Source organism: Nerophis lumbriciformis, linkage group LG04 (assembly GCF_033978685.3).
Source record: "Nerophis lumbriciformis linkage group LG04, RoL_Nlum_v2.1, whole genome shotgun sequence".
In the NCBI taxonomy this organism is placed as follows: domain Eukaryota; kingdom Metazoa; phylum Chordata; class Actinopteri; order Syngnathiformes; family Syngnathidae; genus Nerophis; species Nerophis lumbriciformis.
The window spans coordinates 31,040,043-31,060,221 of NC_084551.2; the positions used below are offsets into that span (position 1 = coordinate 31,040,043).

Here is a 20,179-nt window from a genome sequence, read left to right on the forward strand (position 1 = left end):
TTAATCGATTATCAAATTAATCGTTAGTTGCAGCCCTAAATAACACCATCCCTGCTTGTCAAACAGATCAAAACATTATTTTTGAGTCCTTTGTTGAAAGTACAGGAAGACTTCCATGCATCGAGGGGCTGATGAATGGGGCCATGTACTGTAGAGTCTTTGATGAGAACCTGGCTTCAAAACACCAAAGGGTTGTGGATGGGTCGATCCAGATGAAAATGACCAGAAGCTACAGAAGAAGCCCATTAGGTTTCTGGAGTGGCCTAGCAAGTCTCTAGACCTTAATCCAATAGAAAATATGTTGAGCGAGCTGAAACTTCAAGTTGCCAAGCAACAGCATCAAAACCTTTACAACTTGGGAGTGTATCTGTAAAGTAGACTAAATTCCTGTGCAACCCTGGTAACCAACTGTGGAAAAACATCTGACCTGTGTGCTTTTACTTAAATACTTACCAAAATCACTCAAATGCAAAATCATTTATAGGCTTTGTTTTTTTTAATTGTTGATTTTCTGTTCCTTGTTTTGTTCATCTAATAGTCATGATCTGGATGCATGCTCTGTGTTACGATGCTAAAATTAAATCCCTCTTTAATCTGGGATTAACAGAGTATTAATATTGTTTAACATCCACTATACATTGAACATTTGCATGTTTTATTTGTCATACACTGCAAAAAAGGTTACTTGCCTTCATATCCTCCGACTCACCTAAAAAGGGTCCAACAGCAATCGAAATGTGTATTGGTCAAATGAAACAAGAGTAACATTTATTTTTCCCACCCAAAAGGCAAAAACAAAACATAAGTAGCTTTTGTAATGGATTTAATCAAATGCATTAAAAATTGAATTTGACATCATCTACTGAACAATATGCAGTTTTTCAAATTTGTCAATAGTTTTTTACACTTAACAGAAATAACAAAACTGAAAATCACATGAACCATAAACAAAATACTTGTCATTACCATGTAAGAACAAAAGCAAATATATTTTTAGAACAAGAGGTCATGGTCATCAACGGGATAGACCAAAAACAGGCTCCAAAGTCTGCAAAATAAAGCTTGATCCAGGGCATGATTATTATATACAATTTTACAGTTCAAAAATATTGTACAAGATGTATATGAACAAATAACTTCAAGAACAATTGTGGCCAATATCCATATTTACAAAATCAGTAGACTGTCCCTAAGTGGGTATAACTTGTGGGGAGGTCTATTACAGTTTTTGAAAGGAAATGAGTAGATGTTATACATTTGCTATTGTTTTGAGGGCAGGTGTGTAAGTTGATGTTCCTCCAGTAAGTGAGGAAAAGCGAAAGCTTTGTCACATTCTGTGCATTCATACACAATTTGCCCAACATGACTCTCTTGATGCAGTTCAAGCTGAGCAATGCGTGCAAATGACTTGTAGCACATATCGCAGCGATGCAGCCCTACCTCTGTTTCAGCGTGCTTTCTCATGTGCTGCGACAACTCTTGTGGTGTGTTGAACTTTTGACTGCACTTGGAACATTTTAACAGTTTTGTGTCTGGTGGAGCCATGTTTTGGTCAGGCAGGTTTAAGTGCACCTTTCTCACGTGATTTCGAAGAGAATGCCTCCAAGCAAAGGTCTTCTCACAGTACGTGCATTTGAATTGCTTCTTATGTTGCACATTGCCGTGTTTTGTGTTCTGATGCTCTAATAAAGCACTTTTTGAAGAAAACGGCATTGCGCAGGCTGGGCAGTAGTAATTTTCCTCCACGGTGACGTCAACTTCCTCCTCCTCAACAGGTACCTTGTAGGTAGTTTCAGCACAAGACTGTTGCTGTTGATGGGTACATGGGTGCTGGTGGAGAGCATCACGTTCCAAAAATATCTGATCACAACCTGTGCATTCAAAATTTGCTGCGGATCCACTATGGCTTTGCTCATGTTCCTCAAGCTTACTTGCAGAAGAAAAGGTCATTTTGCACAATTTGCACTTCAGGGTCCCAACGGACTTATGAGAGCTCATGTTCTTGTCTGTTACAGGATGCTCATTTTCATGGGTTTTCAAATGGCTGAGCATTTGGTCAAAGGAGGAACAGGTGGTATTGCAGTGGTTACATACATGTGTATGATCAGGCTGCGACTGTTGATGGATGACTTTGTGCTTTTCCAGGTGAGATGCATGCAGAAAATGTTTATTACAATCTAAACATGGAAATAACCTCTCATTGGATATCCAGCATCCATGCTCTGAGAGATCCTCTGGGTCTTTGAAGCGCTCATTACACAAACCACAGCGATATTTTAGGTTGACTTGTCCCAGTGAACTTTCCGAAGGAGAAGCAGACCTTTTACTTTGCTGCAAAGCAGGTGAAGGTTGCTTGTTTGACACTGGGTGTGTTTTCCTGTGCTCAGCTCTACTACTCTTAGAGAGGAATACTTGATTGCATATGTCACATGGAAAGTTCTCTTCCCGGTGAGTAGACATGTGTTCTGCTAGCTGTGAGGGTCCTGCAAAGCTGAGCTGACACTTGGAGCAACGATGAGGACGACTCTTACCATGACTGTGTTTATGTTTCCGCAGGGCAAAGTGGGACACAAAGCCTCTTCCACACACCTGACACTGCAATTCAGACTTGTGCATTCGTTTATGCTGCTCCAACTGGGACGCCTGGAAAAAACATCTGCCGCATTCTGAACATTCATGAGGTTTTTCACCAAGATGACATTTTTGGTGATCCTCAAGGTTTTCCGAGGTTGGGAATGTCTTTCCACATACATGACATGGGAAGTATGGCGCAGAGTCACTGTTGTCACTATTGCTTCCATCGTTGTCGCTTTCACTGGTTACACTAGCTTTACTGCTGCCCTCAGTGTTCTGAATGTTATTCCGCTCTTTGGGATGACATTCTTTGTAGTGTCTTTGTAGAGACTTTTTGCTTAAGTATGCTTTCTTACAGCAATTACAAGAAAATGTATTTTTGTGATGGTCTTCACCGTAATGGTAGCAGAGGGACTGTTTTGACCAAAACCTCTGACCACAGAGTTTGCAAGGGAATGGTCTTACTGGGTCATGGAATGTTTTGTGGGTATCCAATTCAGATGAAGTGTAAAATGACTTGGGACAGTCAGAGCAGGAGAATTCCTTATGTAGACCATGCATCTTCATGTGTTTATCAAGAATTGCTTGGTTAGAAAACATTCGCCCACACTTTGGACAGGTGTTGAGCTTTTTTGTTTGCTCCTCCCTTCCATGGTCCTCTAGGTGACTGATGAGCATCAGGCCATCAGTGAAACTCAAATCACATTCAGAACATTGGTACTGAACCACTTTTTTCTCATTGTTTCCACTGCTTTGCACCGAAACTTCATTTGGGCTATGTGAGTCAACTTTGCAAGAAAACTTGGTCTGCAAAACGCCAGTCCCTGTTGTTTCTGAATGGTCTTTGAAAACTAGAATTGACTCAGGAACTTCCAGATCAAGATCTGCTTTTAGAGGGCTTTCTATATGCCTTGCAGCGCCATGTCCTTGCCGACATTTCCTGTTATGGTTTCGAAGTAGATTTTTATTCCAAAAGCCTTTCTTGCATATTTTACATTTAAAAAGGCTCTCCTTAGAATGTACACGAGAATGGCCTTTGAGTCCAGCTTTATTTTCAAAGGACATATTGCACACTTGGCAAACCAGTGATTCAGAAACATTGCCAACAATTGCTGTGTCCAGTTTACAAGTCAAATTAATGCCTTTACTGGACTGTTTGTCATCCAATAGCTCTTCGTCAATAATTGGTAGTTTTGACAGATGATGTTGAAGAGGAGTAGGAGACACTGTTGGATCCATTGTTTCCAGTTTGTGTGAACTCAAAAAATGCTCTTGAAGCTGAGAAAACAAAGAAAACTGTGAACTGCAGTATGCACAAGAAAAGCCCTTCAGGCTTTGACTGGTTGCTTCTTCGTTCTGTCCAACTGCTGACAAGTTGGACATTTTAGTGCAGTTCTTTTCATTATCCACAAGTTTGTTTGCGTTTCCCTGTTTCATGGAGCATTTTCGAAAATGACGCTGCAAATAGTCCCGTCTAATGAATCGCAAGCCACAATCACAAGCAAACGGCTTTTCTCCCGTGTGCAGCCGGGTGTGGACCAGCAGCTTTGTGTTGGAATCAAAAGCACGAGGGCAGTAGCTGCAAGTGAAGTTGTGCTTTTTGTTATAATAGGGCTGGAGTTTCTTCTGAAGTCTGCTCTCTTGGAGTGGCTTGATGGAATTTTCTGTTGCTGGAGTTTCCTGTGGAGTAATTGTTTCCTTTGAGAAGTTTCTGCATTTTCTCATCTTCCGATGACTTTTCAGAGATTTTTCATGAGAAAAACCTGCATCACAACATGTGCACTTGAATAATTTCACAGTATGGAACAGTGTCACATGGCGGGAGAGTTTAGATTGAGCTGGGAACCTCTTAGAACAGACGTCACAATCAAATGTGTCTTGTGTAGCCTCATTTTCACTGGGAAACTTGTTTTGCCAGCCCTTGCCAACATCATCTAAGCTTATTTTGGGGATGCAGACTGCTAACCGTAATCGTTTTCCTTTACAATGAGCCTGGTGTACTTTAAGATAATCATATCTTGAAAAGCAGCTGTCACAAGCTTTACATCGATAAGGATTTACCTCATTGTGTGTCAAAATGTGACGTCGCAGGCTCCGTGGCTTAACGAAGGTTTTTGTGCAGAATTTGCATTTCAACTGATTGCCGGCTTTTTCTGGGAATTGCTGCGCTTCCTCTTGGTGAGCCGGCATTTTCAACAGACTTGTCAGAGCAGCACTTTCAGCATTTGACTTTTCCTTCTTGGAAGCAACATTACAGTTCTCTTCATGTCCCAACTGCAAGTGCATTGCTGAAAACCGTTGGCCGCAATGCGTACATGGATACGGCTGAACACCAGTATGTGTCACACTATGTTTAAAAAGTACAGATCTGAACCTAAACCTCCGAGTACAGTAAGGACATCTAAATGGAAACATCCGGGATGCATGGGACTGGGATGCATTTTTATTTGCATTTAGGTTTTTCTCTGTGGCGATTTTGCTGGCGTTACCATTAGAACATGAGCCATTGTTGTGTTCTGACTTTTGTACACATGTCTTCTGATGTTCAATTAATTTGTTTCCTCCGAAGTATGTCCCACAATTTGAGCAGCAACGCAGAGTATTTAACTTGTGGCCCTGGTAATGAGCCAACAGGTATGATTTCTTAGTAAATGATCGGGAACATATGGAACACTGAAAAGTAGACCCCGTGGTAAGGTTTGGTATTTGTTTGAGACTTTGCGTACATTTTTTGATGTGATTTTTCAGGTTCACTTCTCGAATGAAACGTCTTCCACACATTGTACAGGAGTAAGGTTTATTTGCGTCGAAGTGTTTCTCTGGGATGCTTTGGTCGGCATTATCATTAGAAGATGAGCCATTGTTGAGTTCTGACTTCTGTACACATGTCCTTTGATGTTCACCATGTTTATTCAATCCAAAGTACATCCCACAATTTAAACAGGGACGCAGAGTATTCAACTTGTGGCCCTGGTAGTGAGTCAACAGGCGTAATTTCTTTGAAAATTTTCGGGAACAAATGGAACACTGATTAGTAGATCCCCTGACAAGGTTTGGTCTGGGTTTGGGACATAGCGCACACTTCTTGATATGATTTTTCAAGTACACTTCTCGAATGAAACGTCTTCCACAGCCTGTACATGAATAAGGTTTCTCTCCTGTATGTTTGTCCATGTGGTTTAACAAATATCGGCGGGCAATAAATGTCTTATTGCAAAAAGGACATTTACATGATGCCGTTATGTGTTTAAGGCAATGTTTTCTGAGTACATAGACATCGTCAAATTTTTCTTTGCAAAGGGAACACTGTAGATCTTGTTGGTCACTTGGTTCTTGTTGAGATTTCAAAGACTGCAGTGGTTCCTCTTTCAAGAGAGGTGCCTTGTCTTTTGCAGTTTTGTGTGCTTTTAGATGTCTAAGGAGTTCTGCAGCATTCTGAAACTGTTCTTGACAGTCTTCACATGGGAGACTTTTTCCTTTATGATATAAGTTAGCATGCTGGATAAGATGCCTGGAATTCGGAAGGACCTTTTTGCAAAGTGTGCACTCTATTGTCTGATGGACAATTTTGTGACCCAATAGGTGGACACGTTTTTTGAATCCTCTTGCACACTGCAAACAGCGGTATGGTCTTTCACCTCTGTGACAGCTTTCATGTTTCTTTAATGATTGTAATGTGTGGAAGTATTTTTCACAATACTTGCAGGTCAGTGAAAGATCAGCCATTTCTTCTTCTGATTTCACACCATTCTCTTTCTTGCTTTCGTCAGTCTTTGTGCTGCTGGAAGGTGTAAGTTTTGACTTTGTGGACAAAGCAGAAGACTTGTACTTGATAATTTTGCCAGTAATTGCAGACTCATGCCTCTTCATATGTTTGTAGAGTCCAGATACTTGCTGGAAAACTGCTGGACAAAGGTTACATTTGTAGGAGTGTTCATTTTCTAATGTTAAATTTGATTGCACTTTAGTTTGTTTGTTTTCCAAAGGTATTTTTTCCTTTTCATTGTCCTTTGACTTTTTTATTTCCTTAACATTGAGTTTCCCTTTGGATAAACGGGTAATACACTCTCTGAGGCAGAAGGATTTTATGTGCCTGTATCTGTTGCCTGAAGCAGAGAACGTAGCATCACACAGTGGACATCTGTATCTATTACCAATTCTGTTCTTTTTATGACCAACAGCCAATTTGACACAGTGCCGTAAATGTCTAGATCTGTTGTAAGAGTACATGAAAAGTCGTGGGCACAAAGGGCATTGATATTTTCTGTTTTTTGTTTCATTTTTGCAATTGGCTTTTACTATGTGTTTTTCAGTGGCGTTGTCACTGTATTTTACAGTAGGTTTCTCCATGCATTTTTTAGTGGATTTCATGGTACTATGATCTTGCCAAACAGCTGAACTTTTTCCTTTGTGTATCCTGTAAACATGCCTTTTGACTTTCTTTAAAGTTGAGAATATTTTGCCACATTGGACACAGACATGACCTTTGGAGACATCAACCATTTTCACGTGACATTCAGGCAGATTCTCATGTGGTGTCTTTTGTGTTACGACTTGTGGTGGTTGTAATGTAGCGTCATGTTTTTCTGGACTGATAACTTCATGGTCACTTGGTTTTTCATCTGGACTTACTGTTTTTGCAGCCTTGCATCTACCAGGTATGGTTTTGTGTTTTACCAAGCTAGAATTGTGTGAAAAATAAGTGCTACATGTGTTACACTTATAAGGTGTTCCGCCAGTGTGACGCCGCATGTGTTTCAAATACACAGACAATTGTGAAAATGTGAAGTTGCAAAAGCTGCAAAAATAACGCCCTTTCCTTTTAGGCATGTGAGAAGCTGAAACATGTTTAGTTTGTTTAGCTATCTCACCCAAATGTTTGTCTGATTTGTCAGTCATCAGGTATTGATCTGCTGTCCTGGAAAACTGAAAGTTCGGCACTGAATGTTGACAATGGTGATGTTCAATTAAATGATCGACAATATGGGTTTTGTGCTCACAAACTGCACAATGGTACAAAGTAGTCTTTGAAATGACAGGCTCAATTTTTTCAATGATTACAACAGGTTGCAAGCGTTTTCTCATTTGTAAAGAGGATTTTAGAGGAGTACCTTGTTTTTCTGACTCTGCCATGCTGTAACTGTTCAGTCTGAGAATACAGGTTTCCTCTTCTCGCTTTGAGTCACTTGAGACTTCTCTTGACAGATGCTCACTTCCCTTGAATGTGTCCATTCCTTCGAGTGACATATATCCTGCTAGCTTTTCTTGTTCTGTGGTCACAGAACTTTGATGAAGTGACATTTGCTGACATGTTGAGGAGTTTTCATTAGGTCTTCCCGAATCCTTATCCAGGCAGAATAAAGCATCATGGTTTGAGTCGTCTTTCTGTGAGCAGGTGTCTAAATCCTTTGGAATACCATCCTCATTGCACATATCCAGTCTGGAAAAGTTACTTGCAACACATTTGGAGGATGTGCTCACCTTCTCTTGGACACCTATACTTCCCTCTTTGACAAAAAAGTTTGTGTCTGTACTTGAGCAGGGTAGTTGTGGGAAGACGTCTTTACTTGAGTTATTGGAATTTAAAGAGAAATCTGAATTACTACAATAACTCTGCTCATCACTGGCATCATTCAGATGACCATCACTTATTGAGGCCGTGCTCTGAGCGTCATCCAGAACAACTGTTTTAGAATAGTGATTCTTAGATAACTGTAACCCAGAACCAACATATTGACTGTTGCTCTCAAACATACTTGTGCAGTGCGACCCAAGTGGATGTGAGATTTGAGGGCTTTTGGGCTGCAATTGATTATCCTGACCATCTGTCTCAGGCTGTGACAGCATGTTTTCCATTCCCATGTTTCTATCATGAACACTGGAAGATGTGATTTTTGTTTTTCTCTGTACATTGAAGCTTTCTTCACACAGGGACTCTAATTCTTTTTCTTTGTGTTGTAAATGACTTGTTGACTTGTCATCAAGTGTCAAAATTTCTTTTTTCTTATCAATGATTCTCGAATATTCAACTAATGACTGTATTTTTTTTTCTTCCCCTTGTAGGACATCACCACTTGGCTGGTCGCCAAGTGTCATATTTACTTTTTGGGGATCAATGTTACCAGGATTGTCACCCAATGAATCAGGTTCTTGGTCTTCCAGTTGGAGACTGTCACTTCCTGCCAGATCACTTTGTGTGGTATTTATTTTTTGCTGATCAATAGCATTAGGGTTGTCATACCCTTCATTTTCAGTTTTGCATGTCTCCTTGGTTACTGTCGCTAGTTCATCCATATGCTCTTCCATGTTTGCAAATAAGGTTTTTGTACATGCGGGTAGAGTTATCTGCTCATTCATATCATCTGGGTGATTCTCCATGCCAGTCAAGTATTCACTGTCGCTTACTGAGATGTCTGAATAGGGTCCTTCGTTGTGACCTTTCTCTGAATTTTTCGCTTGTTCTTCAATTTGACCTCCCAATTTGTCATCAGCGTCTTTAACTGACCCAATCTCTTTGGTTGAAAAATCAGTTTCTTGTACACATTCACCCATATTTTCTCCAACAGTAAGTTTTGATGAATCTGAGTCCATGGCATTAATTTCATTTGCAAATGTCACACTTTCAGTGTGAGTGAACAGCCATTCAGATGGACTTTGTTTTTTAGTAGAATCAGTTTCAGGCTGTTGAATTGGTATAGTTGAAGGAAACTTACATGAAGGCTGTGTTTCACTGACCTCTGTGTCTGAGCAACTACTAACGTCCGAATAGTCCTCAAGCAGGGATGTAGCTAAAAGTTCACAGTTTTGCTTGAGTCCTTGTAATTCAGTTGAAAACGATGAAGGGAGAGGTCCAGATGACGATAATCCATTTGTAGCTAAATTTTTAATGTCAGCATCTCCACATTTCAACAAGGGATTCTTTGACATGTGTTCTCCATCTGTTTGCCAAGAGGGTTCCTTAAATAAGGTTTCGTAAACACAGTCCGAACTGGAATTTCCAATATTGGAATTTGAGTAATAGTTTGTATCAAATGTCGACTGTTGTATAGGGTCAGCAAGTGAAGCTGTAGAGTTGGGAAACTCTTGCTGTCCAATGAAGTTCTGTATATGATGTGGAAGACTTTCTTCTGGTTCAGATGTCCTAAAAGTCTTTGGCTCTGATGATACAGGTGTAAAGTTTTGAAAATATGAGTCCCACTCATGAGCCATTATCCTCAAGGGTTTAGAGATTGTGTATATTCCCCCTAAAATTAAAAAAGCATGACATTAAAAAACATACAACAAAAATCCTAAAATTAATAAGATTATTAAGTCCCACCTTTTCTTGATTGAAGAAACAATTGGGCTCTTTAGGATAAGGGCGACATCTAATGTAGGGATCTGAAAATTAAAGAAACAACATTTGAAAGAACAACCCAGTAAATATTTAGCAGTCAATCACTTTCTTACACAGAATAGATGATTCCTGCCTAAAGCAGAGTTGTGAAAGACTTCCCCAGAATTGCCCTTGTCTACAGACATCCTGGCGGAAGCAAAAAAAATCTCCCGGAATTTGTCATTAAAACTGTAAAAATAAGAAATAGTGTGAATGATATGGCCCTATAAAATCAGTTTTATTTCTCTCCAAATTATGTTTAGTTATCCACCTTTTACACTTATTGTACTACCATAAAGTGTGTTCTTTTTAAAAATATATATAATAAATAACATTTAATAAAATATATGTTAATTAAATGCAAAAATACACATATGTATTGGTGAAATACCTCACTAAACAATTTTGTACTTTTAAGTCAAAGCATAATAATTTTTTAACACTTATGTACCAATGAGTGCTTATGTAGGGCACTTTTTGAAACCTTTATTTTGTTAGCGCAGTCTGACCGGACAATGTGTATCATAGAGCCCGAGAATTTATCATAACTGTCAGATTCCCAGTTTGTCTGTGTCTTATTTTACAAAAAGCAACATTCTCTTACAACGGGCTCAATCTCTGTGTCTCTCTTTCTTCTGGCAAAATTCAAAACTACTTTTCGCCTCCACAACAGACATCACTTTCCATACTTGTCCCTGAATTCATGCCCTCCAGTCAAGACACTAGCTAGAACCCAAAAGCGTCTATGACAAAAAAAACAAAAAAAAAAGGCATTCAACTGATCAGTAATGTTAAAAGACATTTAGCCTCTCGTCCGAGTAGTTTTCATCAGTTCATGCTCATAGACGTAGCTTGGACAGATCTCGCCTGGGAGCTTGCTGCCAAGGTTCTGACTATTTATCCTCTAACATGAGGAGGAGCGTATGCACAGGAAGGAATGCTTATGTTCTTTTGTAGTGTAAAACAGAATGTGTCCAACAAATGTTAACCATACAATCAAAACATTTATAAACTAAATCGAATCACATCGAATCGTTCATACACTAAATCGAATCACATCGAATAATTCATACACTAAAACGAATAAAATCAATTCATTCCATTTTATAAATACCTTTTTTTTTTGATCACATCTTAACTCATGAATTGTGATTCGAATTGAATCGTCCATCACAAAGAGATTTACATCCCTGATATCTAGATACATGCATCCATCCATCCATCCATCTATTTTCTACCGCTTTTCCTTCTTGGGGTCACAGGGGATGCTGGAGCCTCTCAGCTGCATTCGGGTGGAAGGCAGCTTATAGCCTGGACAAGTCGCCAGAACAATACAATTCAGAAACAATACATTTTAAAAAGATAACAATTGATTCGGTAGAATTTTATGTACCGTATTTTTCGGACTATGAGTCGCAGTTTTTTTTTTCATAGTTTGGCCGGGCTCCAGTGCGACTTATATATATGTTTTTTTCCTTTTTTATTATGCATTTTCGGCAGGCGCGACTTATACTCCGGTGCGACTTAATACTCCGAAAAATACAGTAATCTGATTTGATGCAATATGGTACAGTTCCTTGTTTAGAGTAGACATTCATTTTAAGTTACACATTATCCTAGGTCATTTTTATAAATGTGGCACTGTTTATATTCAAATAAGTATCCTTTGCAGAAAAACAGCTGGGTTTTTTTTACATGACATGCCATACCATGCAGTTGTGTTTATAACTGTAACACACTTCCATTCCAGCACCTTGGAATGCCCCCTCACAATGAAAACAGACTTAATGTTATTTTTACTATTGGAAGAAATTGGTAAAATACTGTCAATTTGGTATCTTGTACCAAGGCTCCAATGGCTATATCATGTCCCTCATTCTCCACAACACTGTACAGCTTCATGTCCTCACCAATGAAGCAGGCTATTGAAGAGGTTAATACCTTTGCTCAAGCGGAGTTCTGGCAAATTCTTGCTTGAAAAAAGCCCCGAATATTCATGTCTCTGAACTAACTGTACTGGCAATCTCACCTGTATGTCATATATGCACTTCTGAGACGTGAGAGTCTTGTTTAGAGTTCAAGTTAAACTAGCCAATTTACAAGATTGCACTTAAAATCTGTTTTTTACGATTAAGTAAAACAAAGAAGAACATTTCATATTTGTAATCAAAACATTTTCCTTAAGTTCAGATCGAATCGAATTTCATCATTATTCAAAAACTTTAAGAATCAAAATCAAAATCGATTTAGGAAATTGGCCATGATACCCAGCCCTAGTGTCAACTAGCTGCCATAAAAGACAGAGACAGAAAATACTCCAAATACCAAAAGTGTAAAACCGAAGTAGATAAACAACCCAATAATAACCTCCAATCACTCCTTTCAACACTCAAAAAGCAATGCAATAAATTAAGAAATAAGTCAACCAACCTAACTAAATCCTTAAAAAAAAATTACATTAACGACAAAATAGAGGAAAACACAAATAAGCCAAGTGAGCTCTGGAAAAAACTCAACAACCAGCTTCCTGGCTGCAGCCAGAAACTTAAAACCAGACTCACCAACATCAACGAGGGTGACTCCCTCATTACAGACAAAATGGAGGTAGTAAGCAGACCTAACACCTTTTTCACCAGCATAGCCACAACTCTAGTCAACAAGCTGTCCCACCACTCTGGTCGCTTTGGTGTAGAACACATTAAAGTCTTCTACAGAAAGCTAGGAGTATCCAACAACGATTTCAAATTAGAAATGGTCTCAGCTGACGAGGTGCTTAAAAATTGAGCGCGCTCCACCCAAACAAGGCCACCGGCCTTGACAATATCCCCTCCAGATTCCTCAGGGACTCTGCCACCACCATTGCCCCAATCATCACACACATAATAAACCTCTCAATTACACAAGGCGAAGTACCAAAAGATTTCAAAATAGCAAGAGTAACTCCCCTCTTTAAAAAAGGAAGCAAATTAGAACCTGGCAACTACCTTCCCGTTTCTATTCTCAGTTCCATTTCGAAAGTAATAGAACAAATAGTTTATGAACAGGTCGATAGTTACCTTACCACTAAAAAACTCATGTACAAATTCCAATCCGGCTTCAGAACTAACCACTCCCCTGACACATGCCTTCTCTATCTGACCGACCACATCAAACATGAGGTGAACGCGGGAAAATACTGCGTCATGGTCATGCTGGACCTTCAAAAGGCATTTGACACCGTTAACCACGCTATACTGTTGGATAAGCTCAGAGCAATCGGATTTGATAAAACCTCATCGAGCTGGATGCAATCTTACTTGGAGGGGAGGAAACAGGTGGTAGAGGTGAACGGCACCGTGTCCCCCCCCCTCTCAGTAAGCTATGGAGTCCCCCAAGGCAGTATATTAGGGCCTTTACTGTTCCTAATATACATAAACGACATGTCATCAGCATGCGACTGTGAATTGTTCCTGTTTGCGGATGACTCGGCCCTGCTGGTATCCGGCAAGGACAAGTCACAGGCGGCGAAAATCCTCAGTGCTGAACTCTGTAGAATTTGCACCTGGCTCGCTGACAACAAGCTATCCAGACACTTGGGTAAAACGGAATCCATCCTATTTGGGTCCCACATTAAGAAAGTCAGTGACTTCACTATAAAAGTGGGTGACATTGTTATCACCAGGAAAGATGAGGTCACCTACCTAGGTTCCATTCTAGAAGCCAATCTTTCCTGTGATAAAATGGCAACCAAGGTAATCAAAAAGGTCAACCAACGAATGAGATTTCTCTACAGAATCTCCTGTCTGGTCAACAAAAGCACCAGTGTAAGGGCGATATAGCTCGGTTGGTAGAGTGACCGTGCCAGCAACTTGAGGGTTCCAGGTTCGATCCCCGCTTCCGCCATCCTAGTCACTGGCGTTGTGTCCTTGGGCAAGACACTTTACCCACCTGCTCCCAGTGCCACCCACACTGGTTTAAATGTAACTTAGATATTGGGTTGCACTATGTAAAAGCGCTTTGAGTCACTAGAGAAAAGCGCTATACAAATATAATTCACTTCACTTCACTTCACCATGAAGATTCTAGCGGGAACTCTCATTCAAACCTTTTTCGATTACGCATGCACCTCCTGGTACCCCAGCTCCTCCAAAACCCTCAAATCTAGACTCCAAACATCCCAGAACAAGCTAGTCTGATTACTTCTAGACCTCCACCCCAGATGACACCTCACTCCTACTTCTCCAAAGTGGGCTGGCTTAGGGTGGAGGACAAAGTAAAACAACTTGCACTCAGCCTAGTCTATAAAATCCGCTACACCTCCCTGATACCGAAGTACATGTCAAACTACTTCCTTAACGTAAATGACCGCCATAACCACAAATGGTAAATGGTAAATGGGTTATACTTGTACAGCGCTTTTCTACCTTTTTAAGGAACTCAAAGCACTTTGACACTATTTCCACATTCACCCATACACACACACACACACACATTCACACACTGATGGCGGGAGCTGCCATGCAAGGCGCTAACCAGGACCCATCAGGAGCAAGGGTGAAGTGTCTTGCTCAAGGACACAACGGACGTGACTAGGATGGTAGAAGGTGGGGATTGAACCAGTAACTCTCAGATTGCTGGCACGGCCACTCTCCCAACTTCGCCACGCCATCCCCAACAACACCAGGGGGAGCTCCACTAACCGCGTTAAACCCAGATTCCGATCTAACAAAGGTCTTAACTCATTCTCCTTCTATGCCACATCAATATGGAATGCACTCCCAACAGGCGTAAAAGAAAGGGCATCTCTATCCTTCAAAATCGCACTAAAAGCACACCTCCAGGCAACTTCAACCCTTAACTAACACCCTCCCCCTTCCACATCCCACCTCCCCGAATTGTAAATAATCAAATATAGATACTTATTCTCATGTTTTCTGATCTTTCTCTCTATGTCCAATACTTGCAGTACATATCCTACAAAGTCAGACCTACACTGTTTCAATGTCCATTTCTCTGATGATACAATTGTTGATGACTGAAGTGTTGATATCAACCAAACCTACTCCCAACCCCTCCACATCCCACACCCCGGATTGTAAATAATGTAAATAAGTCAATGTATATACTCTGATGATTATCTTGTGTGATGACTGTATTATGATGATAGTATATATATATAGTATATATCTGTATCATGAATCAATTTAAGTGGGCCCCGACTTAAACAAGTTGAAAAACTTATTTCGGGTGTTACCATTTAGTGGTCAATTGTATGGTTATTACTAATAAAAGCTTCAATCTATCAATCAAAACAGTAAATAAAGCATTGACTAAATATATTACAGTCGACTAATTTGCATGACTCATTGTTAGGTTGACTAATCACGGAATAAATATATTTAAGTAATTTAAAGTACTCTTTCTATTTTTATGACGTGAGGATGTTGGTTAATTAGATCAGATAATCTACTGACAAATTGAAACAAGTAAACAAACAAGATACAAAGAGTGCCGAGAGACTTGGGTGAAAGAGGAGACATATAGGTAGGGATGATGTTCAAAAACCGGTTCTCCCGATTGTTCGATAAGAAAAGAACCGATTCCATGGATTCAAATCCCTTTTTGAGAAACGGTTCCCGTTATCGAAGCCACTATAGTAAAGAAAAAGATTTGGTTCTTTATTCGAATCCCCGGGAACTAATCCCGTGTCACAAGAAATGTCCTGTGACACGTCATTCATTCGGTGGCAGATACAGAAGCAGCAACAATGGACTGGAAAAAACGCTCCAAGTCATGGCTTCACTATACTAAGAAATATGACGAGAAGACGGCTATCTGCAAGATCCACAGATCCACAGCATCCAGGGTCAGATCTACAGCATCCAGGGTCTTGGAAAAATTCCGGCCAGATTTCATTCATCCCCAGGGTCCTGCCTCCAATGAGTCTTTTTACTACCTCGGCAGCCACAGTCACAGAGATAGGGGCGCCCATCATGGAGTCCCGTGGCACTACTTCCTTGTAGGAAAACATGAAGGCGGCATTGAAGAGGTCTTCAAAGTATTTTTCCACCGGTCAACAACATCCCAAGTCAAGGTCAGCAGCATACTATCGCCACCATACAATTTATGGTCGATCTACGTTTTCACCCTCACCTACGGTCATGAGCTTTGAGTAATGACCAAAAGGAAAAGGAAATGAATCTCTTCCGTAGGGTGGCGGGACTTTTCCCTTGATATAGGAAGCTCTGTTATTCAGCAGGAACTCGGAGTAAAGCCGCGTCTCCTCCACATCAAAAGAAGCAAGATGAGGTGTCTCGGATATCTGGTCAGGATGTTAAAGTGAATGCACAAACGTAAGTTGTTACAAAGACTGTCCTTAATGACCATAACATGAATTAAAGGGTGCAGAAAGGTAAGTAAAATGCTCACACACAAGGACTTAAAATACTCACTCCCATCGACTTATTTTATACCCTAAATGTGACCGTTGGCCAGACAAAGATGGCCACCACATAGACGCGCCGTGGCAGGCTACATCTGCAGTGGCGTGTTTGGGGAGTTCTGGTTTCTCATTGTCCATTGTGTTGCAATTTGTACAGTACAATTTTTGTTTTATGACGCGTTTGTTGTATATTATCCACCCCACAGCACAGCAGTAGTTAGTGTGTTTTACTTACCTTTGTTTTGTGTGTTGTGTTATAATTTTGTGTAAGCGTAATACGTTTAGACAGCCTGTTGTGCAGTCAATTCCTAACCTGTTTTCAACGGGTTGTCTATGGTTAATATTAAATGTGACTGTAAAGGACTCGCTTACTAGAGAGTGCACAGTGGTGTCAAGAAATTCTTGCACTGTCGTGTCACAAACTACCTTAGATATTATTTCACGGATGCTCAAACATGTTCTGGCCTGCTGTGTCGAGTTCCAAGTCTTCGATGGTAATATCAAGTCAATTCCAAAGTCATCAAATATGCAAGAGAGACTAAGTTGCGTGAGTCGAGAGAACACCTTTGGTTCGTAGTAGTTCAAATTATTTTTCTTGTTTCTCAGTCAGTAGAGATTGAAGTCCAATCGTATTGTATAGAGTGAGTCGCTTTGAGCAAGGCACTGTCACTACAACCACAAAAGTAGTTACACGGTGTTACCTCCTACAATAATTCCAGCCTTTAAGAAACTTTGTGATAACAGCACACAAACAGATAATGGCTCACTGTAGAGTTCTTTAGTACAGAAATGATGGGTGCTGTCTTCAAGCAGGTTGGAACATAGGATAGGAGCGGGTTGTTTGTCACATGCTCTGAGGGTCATTTGAAGTGAAGCGCAACCCTTTCATGCATAGTAGGCTTTAGCCGTCTTTATGTCCACATCTAGCTTTTTTTATTGCTGCCCTGAGTGCTGATGCTTTGCCTGCCATGAAGTCAGCATCTTTAGCCTTAGCAGCACTCTTATCTCTGCATCCAACCAGGGTTTCGTGATGGTGCACTTAATCCCTTCACACAGACACAGACTAAAACTGGCTGAACCTGTTATGAGGACCATTAAGTGTTTCACTGCCGAGGCTGTGGAGGAGCTGCGCGCATGTTTGAAGACGACAGACTTGGAGGCAATCGGAGCGGCCACGGACAATCTGGACGAGTATACAGACACTGTGACCTCATACATACAGTTCAATGAGGCGCGCATCATTCCAACGCGCACCAGAGCTTGTTATAACAACGGCAAGCCCTGGTTCACACCCAAGCTCAGACAGCTGCGCAAGAAAAAGGACACTACGTGGAGGAGCGGGGACCAGAGTACCTACAGAGAAGCAAAGTACCACTTCAACAGGGAAGTGGAGAAAGCTAAATCTAACCGTCTACAGGAACAGTTGAGCTCCAATGACTCTGCAGCTGTGTGGAGAGGATTAAGGGCCCTTACGAACTATAAGCCCAAAGCCCCCCAGGCCCTGAATGACCGGACTCTCGCTCAGGACCTCAACACACATTACTGTCGTCACGAACGGCCTTCAGCTCATCAAAGCTCTGGTCCCCCCACCATCACCCCCCCACCAACTCCAGCACTACTTTAAAGGACTTAAAGGACTCCAAGGACATTAAAGGATTCCAAGAACATCATAGGACTTCATCAAAGGCCCTCTCCATCCGAGAGGAGGATGTACGCCGGCAGTTCTTGAATCTGAACACGCGGAAGGCCCCCGGGCCGGATGGTGTCTCCCCCTCCACCTTGAGACACTGTGCAGATCCTGTCTTCAATGACATTTTTAACACCTCTCTGGAGCTATGCCGCGTGCCGTCCTGTTTCAAGACCTCCACCATCGTCCCTGTCCCCAAGAAAGCACGGATCACAGGACTTAAAGACTACAGGCCGGTGGCGCTGACGTCTGTGGTCATGAAGTCCTTTGAGCGCTTGGTCCTGCCCCACCTCAAGGACATCACCGCTTCCTCCTGGACCCACTGCAGTTCGCCTACAGAGCCAACAGGTCTGTGGATGATGCAGTGAACCTGGCCCTCCACTTCATCCTGGAGCATCTAGACTCCCCAGGAACCTACACCAGGATCCTATTTGTGAACTTCAGCTCTGTCTTCAATACCATCCTCCCTGGACTGCTACGAGACAAACTCTACCAGCTCAGCGTGCCCGACTCCCTCTTCAGTTGTATCAATGACTTCCTGACAGACCGAAGACAGCACGTGCAGCTGGGGAAGATTGTCTCGGACAGTCGAACCACGAACACTGGTACTGCTCAGGGCTGTGTACTTTCCCCCTGGCTCTTCTCCCTGTACACAAACTGCTGCACCTCCAGTCACCAGTCGGTAAAGCTGCTCAAGATTGCGGATGACACTACTCTCATCGGGCTCATCTCGGATGGTGACGAGTCTGCCTACAGGAGAGAGGTGGACCGGCTGGCGTCCTGGTGCAGCCTCAACAACCTGGAGCTGAACGCCCAGAAAACAGTGGAGATGATCTTGGACTTCAGGAAAGTAAAAGCCTCACCATCCCCCCTCACCCTGATTGACTCTCTCAATCCCGTCTCCATTGTGGACTCCATCCGTTTCTTGGGCACCACCATCACCCAGGACCTCAAGTGGGAGCCGACCATCAGCTCCCTCATCAAGAAGGCCCAGGAAGTACATCCTCTGCAGCAGCTGAAAAAACTGAAGGTGCCGACTAAGATGCTGGTGCAGTTCTACTCAGCAATCATCGAATCCATTCTCACCTCCTCCATCAACGTGTGGTTCTCCGGCGCTACAGTCCAGGACAAGCATCGACTGCAGCGCATGGTACGTGCTGCTGAAAAGGTGACTGGCTGCAAACTCCCACCCCTCCAGGACCTGTTCTCCTCCAGGACCACGAGGCGTGTGTGTCGGATCACAGCTGACTCTTCTCACCTTGGACACAAACTATTCTACCCTTTCTCCTCAGGCAGGAGACTACGGTCCATCCAGACCCATACCTCCCGCCACCTGAACAGTTTTTTCCCCTTGGCCATCAGACACATAAACAATAACAAGATATAATAGTTCAGTTACAGCTCATATTATTCTATTCTGTGTTATATGTGTTTTATGTTGCACGATTGCGCCAAGTAAAATTCCTAGTTTGTGAACCCGTTCTCAAACAATGGCAATAAAAACTCTTCTGATTCTGATCCTGCTTTGGATAGACTGTGATTATTTTGGTGGTGGAGACATTAACAGACTTTACATTAAATCAAGGACAGATGAGGTGTATTCTTCTAGGTCCACTTTTACATCCTTTGTTGCTGCTGCTGCTCTGAACATCTGCCAGGCTGTGCACTGTGGATGTGGACCATTTCACCAGAGGTTGATAGGCTGGAACCAACAGAATGGAGATGTGATCAGAGAAGCTGAGGTGGGGGTGAGGTAGGGCTCTTTATACGCCACGGTTATTCATGTACACACAGTCCAGTTTTTTTTTCCCACATGTAGGAATGGTGACATGCTAATGGAATCTAAAAAGGGTGTACATCAATTTAACGTTTTTAAAGTCTCCTGCAACCACATAAAATGTCTTCGGTGCTAAGTTTGCACAGAGCAAATGGTGTCATGTAGCTCCCGGAATGCCTAGCGAACATAAATATTAGCATTGGCACCAAGCGGGATGTAAAAAATGGCCAAACACGGCTTTGATTGGCCATTTCACAGTGAAATGCTCAAGATTTTCTAAGAGTAGTAGCTTCCTGCATGTCCACTGTTCGTACAACAACCTTTGTTGACACAAACACAGAGATC

The 20,179-nt window shown here is 41.7% G+C and overlaps 1 protein-coding gene across 7 annotated transcripts in view; it reads right to left on the bottom strand.

Moving 5' to 3' along the window:
- Window positions 1-806: 806 nt before the first annotated feature.
- Window positions 807-20,179, bottom strand: part of znf1035 (zinc finger protein 1035) — a 35,053-nt gene continuing 15,680 nt past the window's right edge. For 6 of the 7 annotated variants that reach the window (XM_072912996.1, XM_061952141.1, XM_072912994.1 and 3 more), the window contains exons 4-5: window positions 9,893-9,954; window positions 807-9,818 (exon numbers count right to left, since the gene is read on the bottom strand). In XM_072912996.1, coding sequence (XP_072769097.1) covers window positions 1,261-9,783 — 8,523 coding nt within the window. In that variant the 5' untranslated portion in view covers window positions 9,784-9,818; window positions 9,893-9,954 and the 3' untranslated portion in view covers window positions 807-1,260. The remainder of the gene's footprint in view (window positions 9,819-9,892; window positions 9,955-20,179) is intronic. The other variant, XM_072912997.1, reaches the window with a different exon arrangement.